General features: G+C 35.5%; 1 protein-coding gene across 1 annotated transcript; it reads right to left on the reverse strand.

Annotated features, from left to right (window-relative positions):
* Positions 1-21,601: 21,601 nt before the first annotated feature.
* Positions 21,602-21,970, reverse strand: LOC145292824 (uncharacterized). The gene has a single exon (XM_080138865.1). It carries the CDS (start codon positions 21,968-21,970, stop codon positions 21,602-21,604), a length of 369 nt encoding a protein of 122 aa, XP_079994991.1.
* Positions 21,971-23,159: the final 1,189 nt, after the last annotated feature.

Here is a 23,159-nt window from a genome sequence, read left to right on the forward strand (position 1 = left end):
TCCCCAGTGTGAGTTCTCATGTGCATTACTAATGTTGATTTAACAGAACAAGAATATTTACACGTTCCACAGGAATGTGGCTTTTCACTAGTGTGAGTTCTCATATGTGTTACTAAATGTGACTTTCGTGAAAAAGAATATCCACACACTTCACAAGAATGTGGCCTTTCGCCAGTGTGTATTCTTATATGTATCACTAATGCTGATTTTTGAGAACAAGAATATCCACAAACGTCACAAGAATGAGGCTTTTCACTTTTTTCCCCAGTATGTGTTCGCATATGTGACACTAAATGTGACTTTCGTGAACAAGAATATCCACACACTTCACAAGAAAATGGCTTTTCGCCAGTGTGAGTTCTCATATGTATTACTAACGTTGATTTTCGATAACAAGAATATCCACACACTTCACAAGAATGTGTCTTTTCCACACTCTGTACCTGCATGTTCTTTTACTACAATTGGTCTTGGAACAAGATTATCAACATAAAATACGCTATTCTATCCTCACTTTTTAGTTTTAATTTTCAAATGTTGAACCTAATTTCATTTGAAAAAGGAAACGCCAGGTACTTCACAAGATTACAGCATTTATCTGGTGTTTATTCTCTAAGTGATATTTCTTACTGTTATTGTTTTTTGTTGTGTAAAAATGTTTTTAAAAGCCACACTTTTGCAATAGTGATTCAATCTTTCAACACTTTTTGATTTATTTTAACATTAAAATATGTCTTACAAAAATAAATATGATTTCGAAATGCAGGATATTGTCACGATTATTTTACAAAAGTTGTTAAAGACTATCCAGTATAATGTTCTTAGAGATTTTGCTGATAATTTTCTCATTTAAAATTGTTTAAAGAAAACCATGATCCATTAACATTCACTAAATGGGTTCAATCAGGAACATCTGTAAAAGAATGAAATTCAATATTTTTAGTAGTTGCATTGAAAAATTAGTATTTTTCGTTCATTGTTTTTAATATTATTGAAATGAAGTCATAGCCTCTATGTAATTTATATTGAAAAGTCATATGCGACATACTAGGAAAATAAGCAAATATTTTTTTCTAATCCGATGCAGAACAAGTCAATACAGATATTCTTCAAGGTACAATATATAATTGTATGCAGTAAAAAAGTTTGTCGCTTATAAAAACATACATATAGATATGAGTCTTGATATCAACTATTTTTATAATAACCGAAAATTTTCATATGTTGATCAAAAGAGTTTTTATAGCATACAATTGTTTCGGTCTTAATGTTCTATACCTTTAACTTTTGTATTCATTCATATATTTTCTTTTCCCTTTTATATTTTCTCAATTGTCAATTCTATTATTCGAATCTACGGTTTGTTTGAATATATATATATATATACATAATATAATGCTGAACATCTGTGAGTGTGTCTGGTCACGGATAGGCTCCAATATGGTTGACTATTATAGAAAACTAATCACATATAATGATAGATGTATCGAGACAGGTATGTTTGATCTGGCATAATGATGATTCATAAAAATTGTGGGGCTCTGCATACGCGCCTGGTCCACAAAGTATGGAAATAAAAAAGATAAAAATTTAAAAAAACGTTTACAAGTTTTTTTGATATAGACGTACATAATAATACTTTGATAAGTATGTTTTAGCTTAAATAGTGATGATATAATAAAATTATGGGGTCTGCATTCGTGCCTGGCCTCCATAGAATGGAAATAGGCACAAACTTTAATAAAAACTTTTCATATCTATCTGCGTAAGTATACTTTGATAATTATGTTTCAGTTTGAAGAAATATGGTATAATAAAATTATGGGGTGTTCGTTCGCACCTGACCTCCATAGAATGGAAATATGTCACAAAGTTTAACAAGGTTTTTTTAATATAGATCCACAGAATATTGTGATAAGTGTTTCAGTGTGAACAGGTATGGTATAATAAATTATGGGTTTTATCTATTTTATTTTTACTTTCATCATATTTTGCTTTGGTTTTGATACCCCCAAATTCGAAGCTATCTCTTTTCAACCCTTCCTTTTCATAACCTATTATACTTTCATAAATCAGAGTCCATTTTTTGTAGGCTGTGTTTGAACCCAGTCAACGACGGGTACTTTTGCTAGTATATATATATATATATATATATATATATATATATATATATATATATATAACACCTATCCCCTCAAAATGTGATTATAATATTTGTAACGTCCATAGGTTCATTCACAGGGAACATGAACTGGAACAGATACACTGAGAGCACTGCCAAGGCTGATGCAAAAAAGGTAGGCTCTCTCTCTACCATGCTAGAAAACTACTTACGCCTGAAAGTATGCTGTACCTCTATAAGGCCACCATTTGAGCTAGTGCATCTGCTGCTTGTCTCTCCCTCCTGGACAGGGTTCAAAAGAGAGTCGCAAACCTGATAGGTTTGAACTGTCATCTAAGATTCAGCCTCTGTCCAATCAACGAAGTGTTGCATCCCTCTGCCTTTTCTACAAGTACTTTAATGGTGAATGCTCTGCAAACTAAAAGCACTTGTATCCCCTTGACGTAAATACCTCTGACAAACCTGACAAGCAACAAAATCCCACCCCTTCACAGTAGAGATCCCTAGGTGTAAGAAAGCCTTCTACTCCAATAGTTTCTTCCCCAGAACTGCTACACTTTGGAACTCCCTTTTGGGATTCTGCTTTCCCAACTGTACTGACATGCAGAATTTCAAGTGTAATGTGAACAGACATCTTGCTACTCATCTCCCTTCATAATATCCCTGCAACGTATGTCCCCGATAGAAGCCCTCTACTTCAAAGTTGCACTCTGCCTTGTTTGGGGTGAAAATTGAATTAAAACAAGAGTTTCTGCTTTCCTCAACATCAATAGATGAATACATAAAATTATAAAAAAACATTTGACAACATTTCTTTAAAGAGGTAAATTTAGTGTCCAGAAAATCATTTATTTGGTTGAAAAATATAATGTTCTTTAGGTTTTACATTTAATAGATTTGTTTTATTGTTTTTCTTTTAATAACTTTCTCAATTTGTAAATCCTATTATTTATATCTAATGGAACTTCTTTGATCAACTCATAGCAATAGGACTCCCTCAATGTACATACTCCCGATCAACCCGACAAATACAAAAATCCCACCCTTCCCAGTTTGTCTGTAGATGCTAAATAGCCTTCTACCTTTATAGTGTATCCCTCCAGTTGCTAAACTTATGAATTTCTTTCCTGTTTTTGCTTCCCTGACGGTAGGTATCACTTCATCCCTAAATCATCTGAATGTATAAATTCTTTGTAATCACAGGTGTTGAATTTATAAGCATGGTGAATGTTGGATCTTTAAATATTAGTAAGAATAAATATTCAACTTACTATGAACAGATACTAAACCTTTTACCTAACTGTATTATTTAGGTTTTATTGAAACATTGTTTGACAATACCACTGACGCATATCGATCGATATGGAAATATACTTTTCTTGTGACTTCTCATATATTTCCCAATTTTTCAATCCTATTATTCTAAGTTAATGATTATTTGAAGAGAAATATCTCTTTCCCCTAATTAAGCTGAACGTTTAAAATTCTTTGTTATCCCAGGGGTTTAACTTATCAACATATTAATGCTTTCACTTGAAATATCAGCAAGATAGTTAATTTTTAAATTACTATGAACAAATAATAAACACTTAACCGTATTTCTTTAAGTTTGAAGTTTTCACTTTGTATTTCTTTCAAATTTTTTCTTAATATTTTTCTTTTAATCTTTTATGTTTTTGTGCGCATCCAATGATCACTGTATCCCATTATTTACTTAACTTCTGTTTGAAAATGTGTCCAAACCTTTTATGACAATACGACAAACACATTCATATTTATTCAAACTATTATTTTAAACTTACTCAGATGTTACACATATTTGATAATAAATCTGGGGAAGTTTGGATTCATTATTTTTTTAATATTTTCTATTTTTAAACTATTTTATACACTTCTGATTTTATTTAACCAATGGATCATATTGCCTTCTTTAAATCTATTTTAATCAAATTAATTAATTTTATGCTTTTGTGTACATCTGATGATCACCATAAAGTTCCTCAGACATTACATATATTAATTTCAAAAAATGAAAATTATTTTTAATGCAGTCTTTTCTATTTTTTAAAACAAGAGTGTTTAAATATACATTGTAAACAGGAATAGTGTTCCACAAGCCTACAGTTTAAAGAAAAACAATTACTGAGATATGATGATATTGTAACCAAATCAACCTGGACTCTTGTCAGCATTCAAACGCCGTTATAATCTCTGATCTGTTCATTTCAGTTCTCTAAACTCGACTCCCTGCGATCTTGGCTTCAGATCTTTTATTATATCATATTGGCGTGTAGATTTGGATATGCAAATTTCTGAATATAAAACTACATCCGCCTCTGATGCTTAAGGATCACCTCAGCCACTCGGACTCCTGCTAGTCTCTTCCCAAGCCACTCGGATCCCTGTTTGTCTGTACCCTGGGCTAGACACACTGGATTTTTCATTTAAAAATGACATTTTATTTTTCAAAAACAATTAAAAAAGAAATCCGATTCGAATTGTACTTTCATTTAAATAATTCTTGTTTAAAAGTGGACATTTTTTCTTTTCAAATACAACAGAATTTCAGAGTCATTGCCATTAAAACTTCTATAGAATGACGAATTTTCAAAGTTCGACTTGCATGGGCATATAAAAAATTATTCGTAGCCCAACAAATTATCACCAAGTCCGAGCTTCAAATGCATATTTAACTTCTCCATAGCATCAAATTTTCAAAGTCCGGCTTTTGAATACATATGTAAAATTATCCACGGTATGATGAATTTTCACTTTGACTTTTAAATGCACATTTAACATTCAAACGAATAATCATATAACAAAAATCGTTTAACTTCTGACCAAAGTGTATTCCTACTGACCCATTTCTCTCTCTTGCACATGCTATTAACGAAGATGACAAATAAAGTTGTTTATCAAATGTTAAAATGAAACTTGCTTTCATTGTCTTCATTTTATTTAATTATTCTAGTTTCTCTTTGTACAGTAAACTCTACTTAGTTATTAAAATTGGAAAAATGCAAATAAAAAATGTCTATGCTTTCTTAAAATCCGCTTCAATCACATTAATTAGTAAACAGTTACTTTTTTATACGGAACTCGCTATAGAACTACCTATTTACGTTTTTCTTTGTACAGTAAACGCTACTTAGTCATTAAAATTAAAGAAATGCAAATAAAAAATGTCTGTGCAACACACATGTCTTAAGGAACTGTTGAAATATGTAATGAAATTTGGAATTAAACAAGTTTTAAGGATTTTCAAGAGTAATTTTAGGGAAGTAAAAACAGATATGTTGTTCCATATGAGGGACAATAACTTTGTGAGAATAAAGTTAGTACAGATGTTGACAAAGTTTTGTTCTAAAATGGATTCATCGAAAATTTCACGAAAATCTAACCATTAGTTGATTTTTGCTAGATTTATTAAACATGAGTATGTTTTGACGTTCAGAATACTTACTACATGTGAACGTTATTTTAAAGCATCAATTATGCAAACACACTTTTCATCTTGCAATTTCATTATTTTCGTACAATAAAATTAAAAAAAAATATTTCTAGCTTATTTATTTATTGCCATATGAACAAGGAAACAATACTTTATTCATATCACATTTATTTTTGTGCATGTTCATCTAATCATAGAAACAGGGAGAAGAAAGAGAATTATAATTCCTTTTTTTGGAATAGTCACAATTAAAAGGGAGAAACACATGAGCAAATGATTAAAACATGAAATAAGTAAAAATACACAGGAATTAATTTTCAACATTTAATTAATAGAATAAAATATGGTAAGAAATAAAAGAAAAATATCAGAGGGATAAAGAAGAAAATGGAAGTTTTCAGGCATTGATCTTTAGAACCAAAGTACAAACAATCAATCAGTAGTGGGCTGCAAACGTCTTAAAAAGCGTGTTTATTGTACTGTTTATTTACAGAAGAATGAAGAACAGAGACGAAGGATTTAAAGTAAAGAGAATTACATTTTTAAGCATTTCTTATTACATACTAAAAGCTAAATTTTTGCAGACAATTTTCGTCTAAAAATTTAACATAAAATTATTACCCACTTTTTACACTAACCAATGTAACAATTTTATTATATGTGTAACACAAAATTTATTATGTGTTACACATTTTATTATATGTGTAACACATAATTTTATTATATGTGTAACACATAATTTTATTATATGTGTAACACATAATTTTATTATATGTGTAACACATAATTTTATTATATGTGTTACACATAATTTTATTATATGTGTAACACATAATTTTATTATATGTGTTACACATAATTTTATTATATGTGTTACACATAATTTTATTATATGTGTAACACATAATTTTATTATATGTGTTACACATAATTTTATTATATGTGTAACATATACTTTTATTATATGCGTAACACATAATGCATATGTTGAGAGAAAAAATCAATTTAGTTCCAGGAAAATATTTTACATTTTATGGTGGACAGCAATTTCTTTCTTAAATTTAGCATAAAATGATAAGCTTTTCCCAAATCATAACTATTTTTGGACACACTTGCAGAACTTGTTTTGGTTTGCTTATGTAATTTGGAAATTAGTTTGTAACTGTTGTTTTTATATTTAGTATTTTTTCACATTTTGTGTAAACAGTTTAAGCATAGCTCGTAAAGGTTACAAAAATTCGATGATTAACATTCATTTGCCAGTTTTTGTTGCAAGGGTAAACGACTGGGTTAAAGGATCATTTAGATATCATTTCTGGTGGTACTCGAATCTGGGAGGAGGGCGCAAACGCATGGTCAGAACAGAGTGGTTCAGAGGTGTTTTACAACAAAAAGATGCAAAAAATATATTATGTAGTTAATTCATTACATATCAGGCAATGAATAAAAACTAAGGTAACAATTATATAACAAATCTGTTTAGCATCAGCAGTTTATAGTGAAACTCAGTGCTTTCACCATTACGTTCATGTCAAATGCTGTCTTTACTATTCTTATTTGTGGACGAAAAAATATGCTTTGGTTTATTAAAACTGAAAGTAGTTAACAAGGGGGTGTCTCACTACTGATGCGATTCTCTATCTATATAAAAGCCAGGTGCGTCCAAGGATGGAGTGCTGCTGCCATATCTGGGCAGGAGCTGCTGAAAACAGCCTATCCTGCCTTGACAGAGTACAAAATAGACTTTGTGCCTTAGTGGGGATGCCCTTTTCTCTACCCTGCAACCTCTCCCCCACAGAAGAGACGTTGCGAGCCTATCCTTGTTTTATCGTTATTTCCATGGCAGGTGCTCGTCTGAACTCCAATCTCTAGTCCCCCCTCGCCAATCTTTCACGAAAAACACCAGTCTAGCTGAATCCACTGTGAAAAATTTCCTCCACTCTTTATCTGTGCCTAAATAAAAACGTGGATTCCATGAACAACGCTTCTTTCTTAGAACTGCAAGCCTGTGGAACTCTGTTCCGTCTGCCTGCTTCCCACCTGACTACAACTTGGATGTCTTCAAGTCCAACGTTAACAAATTCGTAATGAACCGCGCGGTCAAGATCAGAGGAGAGAGAATCAGAGAGAACTTTGTCATTTACAGCCTTAGATGTGTTGCCATAGATGGTCGTATCATCAGCATAGATGTCAACGAATGATTTAAGTATGTGTTTTGGGAGATCATTGATGTAGATCAGGAAGAGAGTTGGGCCCAAGATGGACCCCTGAGTGACTCCAGTATTAATACTGTGAGCCTCTGATATCTACCCATCAACCACTACTCTTCTGAACCTATCAGAGAGAAATGATTTAATGATTGAGAAAACATTTTCAGTTACACTGTAGGTGGAAATCTTGTGAAGTAGGCCCTTATGCCATACCTTATTGAAGGCATTTGATATGTCAAGAGCAATTGCCCTAGAAAGGAAGCCTTTGTCAAGAGATTCACTAATCCTATGAGATATAACCATTAGCACATCTGCTGTAGATCTGGCAGAATGGAAACTGTATTGCATGTCACTAAGAAGGTTTCTTCTGCTAGGGTTGTTGCCTCATTCTCTATTTAATATGGATTCCAGCAACTTACTCATAACACACAGGAGACTTATTGGTCTGTAATGAGAGGGAGATGACTTATCACCTGAATTCTTAAATACAAGGCATACTGATGAGGTTTTTCTAGAAAAATTCAACATAAAATGAGCACCCACTTCATAACCAGTTAGCAATCAACAAGATATATAATAGTCTGCAGTTTCCAATTTTCATGGAAGAGGAGTAAGCAGTGGGCTAATATAAGTTTTTGCTTTTTTATTACATTTTTGCAGGTAGATAAAGACTATATTGTTAAGTATTCTGTACTCAGACCTAACATTTTAATAAACAAAAGATACCGTGAAAATTATTATTGTTTCTTTTTTGTCTTTCTTACATTCATCCCTGACTAGGCATATCACAACTTGGATGTAAGAGGATACGATTTTGGACTGTGCCTATGAAAGATTAACAAGATGTTGGTTTACATTACATTTAAACTTCTGTATATAAGCACCAACCCAGATGTGGTAACAATGCTCCATGAAGGGTGAATGTTGACCTTTTAGAGACACAGGATACTCTCAGGTGTGAGTAGTCTTCTCGCTCAGTAATGAGAATCTACCTTCTTTGCAGCAGCCTTCGCAATGTCCTCAATGTATTCAAGTTCATATTGCCCATGAATGTGGAGGAGTTTGAAGGAAGAATTTTCAGATAAACTGTTATTTGTCATGGATATCAGTGGTTGGAAACGTGTTTTGGAATTGTTAAAGAAGAGCAGCTTAGTCTTACTAGCATTAAACATTACCACCCATTTTTGGCCCCATTCCACTATGATCTGGATGTAATTTTCTAAAGATTCTGTCATTGTCTTAGAGTTATGTACATCTGTTCTTCCCTCGCTTGTGCATGTTACAGAGCATTATATCATCAGCAAATACACCCATCTCAGACACAATATAATTAGGGAGGTCGATTATGAATATCAGGAATAATAGGGGTCCAAGGATTGCTCCCAGAGGTACTCCTACATTAATGCTGTGATGTTTGAATATATGTCCATCAATGACAACCTAGATGGTCCTACTGTCTAATATTCATGTTCACATTTGATATTTTTTTAAAAGTACCATCCTATTTCATATTTTTTATCTTACATAAAAATAGAGGGATCATTTTTTTTCAATTTTACATTCAGAAAGGACGCATTTTTTACATCCATTTTATTTTTTGTAAATTTTCAAATGAAAAATTCTTCCATTATTAATAATAACGTTATTATTGAGAAAGCTATTCTTAATATAGGGAAGAGGGATCGGTGTTTACTAATTTGTTCTTTCATCTGGCAATTTAATAAACAAAGCAGCATTTTGAAGTATGGGCAGAAAAAAATGAAAATGTGGTATAAAAAAAAACAAATATATAACAAATAACTGTTACCAAAGGCAAGAAAATTAACTCTTCTACGTACCTGGAAATTGCATTTTTTAACTTATTTTGAAGTGTTTATTTACTTTGAAAAGGAATGACGTCAAATATTACATTAGAACAAGACTAAAATAGGTGAATTGAACAGGTGATCTGGGGAGTCCTAATAACCGCTCAAAAATTAAAAAAAAAATACTGGAAGAAATATATGTTACGGTGACAAAACAACGACATACTATAAAAAGGCTGACTGAGAAGCCATCAGAGATCTTATCAGAGATGCCCCATGGGGAAATATTTTTCTCTTCCTGCTGAACAGTGCGCAAATGAGACAACTGAATCGTTCAAAACAGCAATGGAAGCACATGTTCCCATGAGGAAATTTTATAGAAAGCCCCACTCTCCCCAATGGTTTACTTCGACTTGCGCAACTGCCATTGCTCAAAGGCAGCATGCATACCGCAGATTTAACCGACATAAGTCCAGTTCAAACAAACAGAAGTATATAAAAGCTAGAAGTAATGTTAAGAAAGAAATAGCGACAGCTAAGAGAGAATTTACTGAAACCACTAAAAAACGCATCAAAGCACAAAAAATTAGGAAATCGTGACTTCTGGAAAATCTACAACAGTGCAGTAAATAATGGGCAATCAACAATTCCCCTGCTAACCAACAATCACGAGGTTGTTTGCTCAGCAACCGACAAGGCTAATATGTTTGCCAGTCGGTTTGCCTCGAACTCCACACTGGACCCTATCAACCACCCCCTACCTGACTTTCCTTTGCAGACACGCCACACTAAACGATCTAAAAATCACCCCTGCTCAGGTACACTCTATCATAAAAAACCTTGACACTTCAAAAGCATGTGGACCTGATCTCATCCCAGCTGTGTTATTAAAAAAATGCTCAGCCGAAGTAGCTCCAGTTCTCTCCAAACTCTACAACAAATGCCTTAATGAATCATGCTTTCCGGGCTGTTGGAAAACTGCTTCTGTAGTACCAGTATTCAAGAATTCTGGCGAAAGAACTGACCCATCAAATTATCGCCCCATTACCCTGCTCCCACTTTTCGCCAAAATAGTTGAGACCATAATTAACCATGCTCTAGTCCGGCACCTTACAGATGCTAAACTTCTGACTGACAAACAATATGGATTTAGACAAGCTCGTTCCACAGCTGACATCCTCACTGTAATCTCTGAACATATATACCATTCACTGGACAAAGCAGGGGAGGGCAGAGCGGAAGCTCTAGATATATCTAAGGCTTTTGACAGGGTATGGCATGAGTGTCTCCTCAGGAAAATTAAATCATACGGTATCACTGGTAGAATACTTAACATAATTAAATCCTTCTTAGATAAGAGAAAAATCCAGGTTGTCCTCGATGGTCGTACATCTAAACAGTGTGATATAAATGCGGGAGTGCCTCAGGGGTCTATACTTGGACCTCTATTGTTCCTAATATTTATTAATGACCTCCCCGACAAAACTGCCTCTGAGATGGGTATATATGCTGATAACACTACACTCTATAACAGGCATGACAGGAAAACAAATGAACACATATCTAAAGAAATGGCAAAAACACTAGAGGATGACCTCTAATCTGTAGTGGAATGGGGACATAAATGGATGGTCACATTTAATGCTGCCTAGACTAAACTGGTTTCCTTCAATAATTACAAGAAACCTTCTCTGCCACCAATAGCAATGGCCAGTGACTCTCTGTCTGAGAGTACATCTTTCAAACTGCTTGGCCTAACGCTCACAGGAAACATGAGTTGGAACAATTATATTGAAAACATTGCCAAAGCCGCTGTGAAAAAGGTAGGCTCTCTCTACCGTGCTAGAAATCTACTGACACCTGAAAGTATCCTGTACCTCTATAAGGCCACCATTCGCCCATGTATTGAGTATTGTTGTCACATTTGGGTTCGTGCATCTGCTGCTAGTCTCTCGCTCCTAGACAAGGTTCAAAAGAGAGTCGCCAATCTGATAGGCCCTGAACTGGTATCTAAGCTTCAGCCTCTGTCCCATCGACGAAACGTTGCATCCCTCTGCCTGTTCTACAAGTATTTTAATGGTGAATGCTCTGACAAACTGCAGACACTTGTGCCCCCATGACGTAGACACCCTCGACAAACCCGACAGGCAGCTAAATCCCACCCCCATACAGTAGAGATCCCTAGATGTAAAAGATCTTTCTACTCCAGTAGTTTCTTCCCCAGAACCGCTACACTCTGGAATTCCATTCCAGGTCCCTGCTTTCCTAACTGTACTGACATGCAGAAGTTCAAGTGTAACGTGAACTGACATCTTGCAGCCCAAATCCTAACATAGTAGCCCCCTACACCAAAGTGGCAATGTTCCTTGTTTGGGGTGAAAATGTAATAATAAACAAAAAACGTTTTGGGTACTTATTCACTATTTGACCAATGCGATGAAATAATAACATTATTTAAAAAGCCATTCTTAACATGGGAGGGGAAGGTGTTTTGTAGCTATTCTGAATTGTCACTTAATTTAATAAAATAACATATCAGAAAACTTGAATTTAGCATGAAAATACTATTTTTAAAATAGTGCAGGTCAAATAGTGCATAAGCGCCAAGTTTTGTTATGCCCAACGATATTTTTATGGCATCTTACATAAATTGTTAGGTGAAAGTACAGAATAGTTAACAACACGTGGGCTCTAAAAAAGCAAAAACAAATATGACCTCCCTCCTCTTAGATTTGCCAAAAAAATTGGAAACCAAGAACGATTACATATATTGTTCACCTCTAACTGCTCATTTTACATTAAAGTGATCCCTCTCTCTAAAATCTTAAATATTTGTTGTATTTTTTAATTCCTTCTTTTTGGACAATTTTTTTTAAGTCTGTTGAAATGTAAAAACCCCCAAAAGTATATTTTTACACTGGGTTAGATAATACAGATTTACCAATATTTTGGTTCTGCTAATTGATGATGGCCAATAAATGTAAACTTCATAAAAAAGTGATCCCCCATTCTAAAATGTGAAATATTGGATAAAACATCAAAAATCAAACGAAATTCTCTAGCGATATAATAGGTAGACAAAAAAATAAATTATTTTTTAATGTTAAAACAATTAAATACCAAAAAAGCAGTTTTTGTGATCAGTTGTCTACAATTCCATCATCTTCAAATGAAATTATTGTGTTTATGGTAAACATTATTATCCAAGAAATCACATAAGTTTTACTTCAATAAACACATTTTTGACAAAAACTAAATGTAAGATTTTTTTATGTAAGATATTTTTTTGTTTTTTATCAGATATTTAAACTTTTTAATCACGTTTGTTATAAAGCATGGCGGGCACTTCTGCATGACAATGACATCAGACAAATATGTGTATTTTAATTTCAAGAACGGCTGATAGAAGGCGTGTGTCAGCCATCAGCCGAACAGTGGTCGACAACTTGTACCTTTGTAAAAGTTTGTATAAAGACAATCCCTTTAAAGGGATTTTTGAACATATAAGAGAACTATCCCTTGTAACTGTGCAAAAACACTATATTTCAAAAAGATTTCAATGAAAATCACTCACTGAAAAAAAAAAAAACAACCAAACAAAATAAAACATTATTAAATATTTCTATAAATTTTTGTAAATAAATAAATAAAAACTTTGTCGGGATTATTTCACCAACAAGAAGAGGGGGGTAAGAAAAGGAAGTAAGGGCTTGCAACGAAATGGTGACGTTGCTTACAAGCAGTCTTTTCTTTCCTTGTAAAGGTAACAATTAGCTAGTAATGTTTGCAGAACAACAGTAACGAGGTAATCAGTCTAAGAGACGCCAACCAAGCTAGGTAACTAGCTTCTTAACTAATCACTAACCCATAGTGAGACAACTCCTTTTATACATACTAACTCTCAGTGGCGAGAATTCCAACGTGATTTCCAACGAGATTAGAATGTCTATTTAACTTAGTAGGAAATAGACACCCAGTTTCTCCGTAATGGCAAAACAGCAGTTCAGTGTCTTTCCTTCCCTCTGACTCACTCCCGGTAAGTCAAATCAATTTCAATTCTTACAACTTCTATATTAAAATTCTATTTTGCTACATTGACAAACAAAAATTATATTTTGATATATGTTTATACAATCTTTCTTTTAACCAAAAACTATCCTTGTGTAAAAAAAATAAATAATTTTTCAACGGTAAAATTAACCTTTCGTCTTCCTTTGTTTACAAAGCTATTTGGCAGAAGTGATGTGCTAACAGTTATATCCCATAGGATTAGTGAATCTCTCGACAAAGGCTTCCTTTCTAGGGCAATTGCTCTTGACATATCGAAGGCCTTCGATAAGGTTTAGCATAACGGCCTATTTCACAAGATTTCCAGCTATGGTATAACTGGAAATGTTTTCTCAATAATTAAATCATTTCTCTCTAATAGGCTCATAAGAGTAGTGATTGATGGGCAGCAATTAGAGGTCCACAGTATTAATGCATGAGTCCCTTAGGTGTCCATCCTGGGCCCAACTCTCTTCCTGATCTACATCAATGATCTCCCTAAACACATACTTAAATCATTCGTTGACATCTATGGTGATGACAAGACCATCTATGGCAACACATCAAAGGCCGTAAATGACAAAGCTCTCTCTGGTTCTCTCTCCTCTGATCTTGAGCATGTCGTTCAGTGGGGGAAGAGATGGCTGGTTACTTTTAATGCATCTAAAACCAAGCTCCTAACTTTACATCATAAACGCTCTGTTCCTCATCTAGCATCAATTGAAATGGATGGCTTTCGTCTTGGTGAGGCTTCATGTTTTGACAAGCTCCTAGGTTTGACCTTTACTCCTGATCTGAAATGGAACACGTATATAAAGTCTGTTGGCCGGGCCGCTGGGAAAATGGTAGGATCCTTCTACCGCTCCAGAAGATATCTCACTACTGATGCAATTCTCTATCTATATAAAAGCCAAGTACGTCCAAAGATGGAGTACTGCTGCCATATCTGGGCTGGAGCTTCAAAAAACAGCCTATCCTGCCTTGACAAAGTACAAAATAGACTTCATGGCTTAGTGGGGGATGCCCTTTTCTCTTCCCTGCAACCTCTCTCCCACAGAAGAGACGTTGTGAGCCGGTCTTTGTTTTATCGTTATTTCCATGGCAAGTGCTCGTCCGATCTCCAATCTCTGGTCCCCCCTCACCAATCCTTCATGATAAATACCCGTCTAGCTAAAACCACTGTCAGTAATTTACCCCACTCTTTATCTGTGCCTAAATCAAAATGTAGATTCCATGAACATAGCTTTTTTCTGAGAAATGCATGCCTGTGGAATTTTCTTCCGTTTGCCTGTTTCCCACCTGACTACAACTTGGACGTCTTCAAGTCCAACATAAACAAATTCCTGATTAATCGCCCCCTTAAGTAAGACACTTTATCAAATCTCCAATACCAACTATTACTACAATATCATCCCATTGATTATTGTACACAAAATAACCCTTATCCCCGAGTGGCTTATGGGCCTTGATAAGTGGTGATCCCCATGTAAAAAAAAAGCTACGGTTGACGAAAACTGTATAGAATACACCTTTTTTTTAAGAAGTTTTATTTTAAGTCTTTATTTGAACTTAATGGACTGTTTTAAAATTTATTTGAACTTAATGGACTGTTTTAAAATATTTAAAAAAAAATATTTCAAGTTTTATGTTTTCTTTTATTACACACGACAAAGTTTCAGTTTTTTAAAAATATTTTTTTAATTTAATTTGATTTATTAAACTGAAATATGAAAACTGCATCACTTCAGGTTTTATTTTGCTCTTTTTTCGGAAAAATGTATATTTTGTTTGTTTACTTTATTTAATCAAATGGTTACTTCCAATTCGTTCAAGATAATTTTTTTTTAATAACACATGATTTGATGGTGTAAATACTGATCTGACCCTTCTAGAATTGTCGAGCTCACTTTCGGGTTTGCCAGGCTTAACTGCAAGACTGCCATCAATTTCGAAAACTTAAGTCACATTAGAAAAAATCTCATTTCAAAAAATAAATTTTATTTTTTTTTTATTGTAAATTGGTTTATCATTTTATTGTTGAAAAAAATGTCAAAGTGATAAATGGAGAGAAAAAATATCTTGAAAAGGAAAACCCCCTCTTTTTTTTTTAGGGACCGCCAAAAATGGCCGAAAAATCAAGTCGTTGTTGTTTTTTAAAACGAAATTACATTTATTAAAATCCATTATTTCTGAGTAACTTTTTTTTTTCAGAAAGATAACACCCTGAATTTTATCATATAGAAAACAGAATAATATAAAACTTTTTCTACTATTTTTAATTAAATTTTAAATGTTAAATTTTCCCAAAACGTTAACAATTGACATTTTTTGTCTTGCACAAAAAACGTACATAAATATTTAAAAAAAAAAAAAAAGAAGGTTTTCGAAATAATTAATTTATTTATTTGTTGTCTAACTAAGATTTAGGATGATTTTCTAAGAGAATATGCAAAAATATTATAATATAAGTACCTGGATTTCAAATAATTCCACTTATTCATATAGGCAACCAGTTACTTCGCGTCGATCTAGAGTCTAGATCGACAATGTTTACGTTTGCATTTGATAAAAAGCAAACTATGGAAGACCAAACCGGCCAAAAAAAAAATTATTTTTCAGTGACGAAAATTTCAATGTATTATTAACGCTGAGGCTGGCCAGTACTAGATGGGTGACCATTTGTATGAGTTTGGTTTTTAATGTGTATGTGTGTGGGGGCCAGGCTCCCCAAAATGGGGGGGGGGCAATTTAAAGAAGAATAAAAAAAAATAATTTCAGCGCGTTTGGTCCACCGTAGTCAAAAGGCGGCAAACGTTTTCAAACGGGATCGAAAAAATGATGCTATTTTTAACACAAAGGGCACAATATTTATCGAATTTTTTTTTTGTATCGATTCTTGAAAGCATGCCCTGTTTAATAATGGCCATGCATTATTCGGCTCGCTAAAAAAAAATTGTTAATTTATTCATCAAAGATTTTAAAATGGCTTTTTTTCGTATAAATATTAAAAAAAAATTTTTTTTGTTTTGCTTAACTTAAATTAATTATTTTACTTAACATATTCACCGAATTTCACACTTCAAAACTCAAAAGCGGGATAATTAAACACAATCGAAGTTCTGATATTCAGACGTCAAAATAAGGTATGCAAACATTTTTTTTTTTAATCTATAATTCTGTCCCTTACAACAACACAATATGTTGTGTTCAGTTTCAGATGATTATTTTAAGCATATTTGTACCTCCTCAAAACAAGGGGGGTTTTGTAAGCAAAAAAAAAATATATATATAAATATCGTTTATGAAAAATAAGTACACTGTTATAAAGTTCATTCTTCTCTTAATAATCGCTGAAAATTTCGTATTGATCGGATAATTACCTGATTTTTGGTAGATTTTTAAAAAGACGGTCCGTCAAAAAGTACTTACCCCCCCCCCCAGTTTTGACGGTGCTTAGTTTTTTTTTTTAAATAAAACTAACTTTAATTTTAAAATTTCAATGTTTGGAAAACAGTCCATAATATATATTTCATTAGAATAGTTCTATACAAAGAATAACACAGTTCATAAATATAAAAAAAAATAGTCCATTAAATTCAAATAAAGACTGTTTGAATAAAACTTCTTAAAAAAAAAAAGAGAAAAAAGGTTCATTCTATACAGTTTTGGTCATCCGTAGCTAAAAATATGCTGGACGTCACTTCCGCCAAATGGCTTTGTACACAAAGGAAGACGAAAGGTAAATTTTGCCTTTTAAACCTCTATGAATGTTTCATGTTTTTAAATTTTGATACATATATGCAATCTTACTATGAAAAAAAAAAACAAAAAAAAACAATCTTTCTGAAAAAAAAAAAATTATATTCTTAAACCTCTATAAACGTTTCATGTTTTTAAAATTCTATTTTGCTACATTGGCAAACTAAAATTATATTTTGACACATTAAATCACTCATTGAAAAGGAATTATATTAATACATTAAACTTATATTTTGATATGTTTTTTTATTCAATAAATGTTTCGATTTTTATATATTTTTGTGTTATTTATTTGTTATATATTTTTGCGTTATCGTATATATTCGAGGTTCACATATTGGCCGCTAGTTTCTGTTGCTAATATGTCACTCTCGTGCAGATGCAGAAGTGCCGCATATGGCGGAATCAATATCTTTTATTGAATTGCAACAACAATAAATTTATTTGATTGTTTAAAATTATGTTTAAAGTTATTTAATGAATTTTTTTTAAAGTGTAAAAAAAAAAAGAAAAGAAAAAAACTGACCTTTCATTACAGGAATTCAATACAAAAAAAAAGCGGGATGAATTGTTTTTTTTTTCCTTTTAAATTAAAAACAGAAAATCAGTTTTGTTTGTAAATTGATACGATTTTTGTTTCATGTGTTCAATTCGTTTTGAAATAAAATATATTAAAATATAAAAGAATCAAAATTAAAAGATGAAAAACACAATTTAAACGTAAAATTATTTAAAGAGAAAATCGACTTCTAAAGAACAAACCATTTCGGTCACCAGAAGGCGGTGTAATCATTATTTCGTTCCTCGTGTAAAAATGTCCGTTCATTATAGTCCAGTCAAATTGTGGCTGAACCTCAAATAAATTGCTAACAAAGGTTTTTTACTTGCATTGTGGACATGAATAAACTCTCTGGCAGACAAAAAAAAAAAAAAAAAAGTTTACCAAAATTAGCCTTGGCGAAAGGGGTCAACGGCCGCCATCTTTCAGCCTTTGGACCCTGAGGTAAAATGCATGCGATAACTAGCGAAAAAGATGTAATACTCACCAGAGTAGCAAGCGTCTGCATATTTGTACATTGTGTGGATGTGTGTGCGAGCGGTGGCATGACGGAGGAGGGGTGGACTTACCGCAGGGAAGTGTTGGGTGGGAAAAGAGAAAAAGATGGCGCCTGGTGTTTTATAAACTGTGGTCTCGTGTATCGTGAAATCACGAGAAAATAGAGGGCACACATGCAAATGAGACAGGGTGAAAAACTGCATAAAAAGCAAGCTTGAGTGAGAAGAAGGGAGAGTGTCGTTTACAGTTACGAGGTTATTGTGTTACTATTGCGAGCATTGGTGACAATTGAAGTTGAATTCAATACAAGCTATTTTGGCATGGATCCGAGATAGATGACTGATCCCCTACCCCAAGCTTGGTCTGCCCAAGTGTCTGATACCCTTAATGGCGGTTATCCAGCATAACAAGTCAAAAGAAAGAACTGTGCTGGATTATCATGAGTTCAACCAGGCTTACACTGCCGATGCTGCCGTGTGCGCCAGTAAACTTAGGGAATGACACCAGAAGGGTTCCAATGTGTCAATATTAGACCAGCGGAAGGCCTATTTACAGGTACGAGTAGATGAGACGCTGTGGTCATTCCAGACAGTGTGGTTTCGGTGTCAGAGGTACTGCCTAACACGACTCTGCATGGTCTGAATGTGACACCGCAGATCATGCAGACCATTGTGAATACTGTATTGTCTCAAGAAAAGACTGTCAGCCTACATTGACGATGTGTGCATTAATGAGGACATAAAATCTACATCGTGAGTCAGGGAAAAATTGGCTCGGTTTGGTCTGCAGTGCAAGAATCCTGAACGTCTGACCGATGGAGCGTGTGTATTGGGATTAGACGTTTGTGAGGAAGACGGCACCCTACGATGGAGGCAGGCAGTGGGATTCCAGGCACCCTGACGTTGTTACGAGGTGGACCGTTTTTTGCTGGTGTGGGAAACTTGTTGGACACTTACCAGCCTTTGGCTGGCTCTGTGTAGCTGTGGGTGTCATCAAACGCAGAGTGAATTTGGTAACCACAGGTTAAGACGATGTGCTTGATGATGCTCTGCTAACTCTGATGGTAACTGAGACCCTGGAAAGAGTCAACAAGGAGGACCCTGCCCGTGGAAAATGGTGTGTTGATGCAGACCACATAAATGTGCGGGTCAATGCTAGTTTATTGGCATTGGGAGTCGCATTAGAGCTAAGAGGGAATGTGTTTGAAGACGCATGTTGGCTGCAACCCATGAGTGATGCTCAGCACATCAACTTAGCAGAGCTTGACGCTGTTGTAAAGGGACTAAATCTCGCACTGCAATGGCAATTAAAGAAACTGCACCTGTACACGGATTCTCTCTGCGTCTTTTACTGGGTGTCTGACACACTTTCAGGATGAACAAGAATCCGCACTAAGGCAGCCAGTGAGATGTTGATCTGGCGGAGGCTAGACATGCTTAAGAGTCTGGTCTTTGAGTATGGACTATCAGTGGGGGTAACACTGGTAACCTCACATTGTAATCATGCCGACCAACTAACCCGTGTACCTCACAGATGGTATGGAGCCATGAAGAAGGGTGTGGAGCAAACTGCTCGATCTTACGCAGTTGCAATTGGCGTGATTAGCCCATGTTAAATACAGAAGATTCAAGCACAGAGCAGACATCCAGGTGTCAAGAGAACAGTCCATTTTGCAAGGCGTGTGGACCCAGCAATGACAAAGGCAGATGTCAGGCAGATTGTCAGGCATGTCAGTCTATTGATCCTGCACCAGAGCAATGGCGAAAAGAACAATTAGACGTCAAGGTATGGCAGCGGGTGGTGATGGAAATTACCCATTACAGTATTAAACCCTCTCTAACTCTTATCGATTGTGGACCCACACGTTTTGAAGTATGGCGACACATGATTAGACAGGACTCGGCAAGTGTTGTGCGCCGGAAGAGATTTTGATGGATAATGATGCTGATTTTTGCAGCCAACAAGTTTGACAGCTGTTAGATGAATGGGGCGTCTGACTACGGCTGCAATGCACTCATGTGCCATCAGGGAATGGAATTGCTGAGAGGAGCCATCGTAGCATTAAGAGCATTGCTGCCAGAAAGTAATGTACCATTACAGAGGCCATGTATTGGTATAACGTCACGCCAAAGGATGGGAAATTACCTACAACAGCGGCAGCTAATGCCATATACACATATCGTGTTAGACTAAAGGGAAGTGATGCTGCACAGCCAGTCAACCAGAAAAGACATGCCAAATATGAGGTAGGGGATCCAGTTTGGGTGAGACCACCTGGAAACCAGTGCACCACCAAATTCAAGCGAGGATGAATCTCTGGGGTGATCAGCCAGCAGTCAGTCTTAGTTGACGGAACACCGCGCCATGTGCGCGATCTTTGCCCGGCTTCTGAGGTGCATCATACAACTCCAGAGGAGAGCAATGAATCCTCAAGTGATGAGCTACTGATGAACGAAATCAACAGACCAGAGAGTGATGATTATAGTTCATCTGACGCGGTGGAAACAGAATCAGAACAAGACCCGAAACCAGAATCTGAATCAGAACCAGAACCAGAACCTATGAATGTGCCTCTTCGCAGAAGTAAGTGGACTAGGAGACCAACCCTGCAGTGTACTCTGTATGATCATCAGAGTAACAACCGTCTGCGTATTTGTGCATTGTGTGGATGTGTGTGTGAGCGGTGGCGTGACGGAGGAGGGATGGACTTGCCACAGGGAAGTGTTGGGTGGGAAAAGAGAAAAAAGATGGCGCCTGGTGTTTTATAAACTGTGGTCTTGCGATTTCGCGAGATCACAAGAAAACAGAGGGTACACATGCAAATGAGACAGGGTGAAAAACTGCATAAAAAGCAAGCTTGAGTGAGAGGAAGGGACTGTTGTTTACAGTCATGAGGTTATTGTGTTACTATTGCGAGTGTTCGTGCCGGTTGAAGTTGAATTCGATACATAAGACGATACGTAATTAACAAAATTACCCATTAACACATCATGAAAGGCTAAAATATATGCCGTGTCGTCTTTTTTGCTAGGTTGCAAAGCCTTTCTGGTGTGTTTCGACCCATATTGTACTATAAAAAGCATTTTCCACATGTCGCTGGTTTTCCGGACTCAGGCAGCTCAAGGTACTTGTAGGTCAATTCTTTGGTTTCTAAAATATCCATGCAGGTCCATAAGCCAATACGTCCAGTTTCTCTTTAAATTTTTCCAGGTTGACACCACAAGAAAGCAGATCCGCCGGGTTTTCTACAGAGGGGACGTATTTGTAGTGAATGTCCACTCCAAATTCTTTGGTAAAATTCTCTTTCATATCATGAATGTCTCTTATTCTATTCCTGGTATATAGGCTTTTTGCCTTCATATTGTCTGAGAGAAGCCATGACAAAATGACTTGCGCATCCACAAAAACAATAATGCGCTCAATTTTGATATTAGAGTATGTTCTCAGCAACGTTCTTAAAGCTTTGAATGCAATGTATACAGCAAGCAATTCCATCATTGGCAAAGTTTTAGCTTTCATTGGTGCCACTTTCACTTTAGAAAATATTATATGGGATTTCCCATTTTTCACCCCATATGACTGTCATATGACCCCATATGACTGTGGTGAAGCATCACAGAAGATATACAACTTCAGTAGACCATCACTGTCTACAGCCTGTTGTGAGAAGGACAGATTCCTCAAACCAGAGAGATCCTCAACTAAATTTGACCAAATTGTCATTTTTTTTTTTTTTACACAGTGATCACCACTTATCAAGGCCCGGAAGCCACTCAGGGATAAGGGTTATTGCAAGTACATCACGTTAGTGAGGAGATTTTATGAAGTGTTTAATTAGGGGGGCGGTTCATTAGGAATTTGTTAACATTAGACTTGAAGACATCCAAGTTGTAGTCCGGAGGGAAGCAGGCAGACGGAACAGAGTTCCACAGGCGTGCAGTTCTAAAAAAGAAGCTTTGCTCATGAAATCCGCGTTTTGATTTAGGCACAGATATAGAGTGGGGGAAATTTTTCACAGTGGATTCAGCTAGACGGGTGTTTTTCGTGAAAGTTTGGCGAGGGGGGACCAGGGATTGGAGTTCAGACGAGCACCTGCCATGAAAATAACGATAAAACAAGGATAGGCTCGCAACGTCTCTTCTGTGGGAGAGGGGTTGCAGGGTAGAGAAAAGGGCATCCCCCACTAAACCACGAAGTCTATTTTGTACTCTGTCAAGGCATGATAGGCTGTTTTTGGCAGCTCCTGCCCAGATATGGCAACAGTATTCCATCCTTGGCCGTACTTGGCTTTTATATAGATAGAGAATTGCATCAGTAGTGAGATATCCTCTGGAGCGGTAGAAGGATCCCACCATCTTTCCTGCGACCTTGGCAACAGACTTGATGTACGTGTTCCATTTCAGATCAGGAGTAAAGGTCCAACCCAGAAGCTTGTCAAAACACGGGGCCTCACCCAGACGAGAGCCATCCATCACAATTGATGCCAGCTGGGGATCAGAGCGTTGATGATGTAAGGATAGGAGTTTGGTTTTAGATGCATTAAAGGTAACTAGCCACATCTTCCCCCACTGAACCACGCGCTCAAGATCAGATGAGAGAGAATCCGAGAGAACTTCGTCATTTACAGCCTTTGATGTGTTGCCGTAGATGGTCGTGTCATCAGCATAGATGTCAACAAATGATTTAAGTATGTGTTTAGGGAGGTCAT

The sequence above is a fragment of the Euprymna scolopes genome, chromosome 14, assembly GCF_053919585.1.
Source record: "Euprymna scolopes isolate OS-2025 chromosome 14, ASM5391958v1, whole genome shotgun sequence".
In the NCBI taxonomy this organism is placed as follows: domain Eukaryota; kingdom Metazoa; phylum Mollusca; class Cephalopoda; order Sepiida; family Sepiolidae; genus Euprymna; species Euprymna scolopes.

Bases quoted from the DNA above. Each gene is read 5' to 3' on its own strand.
- LOC145292824 (XM_080138865.1), bottom strand. From the start codon at position 21,970: ATGAAAGCTAAAACTTTGCCAATGATGGAATTGCTTGCTGTATACATT.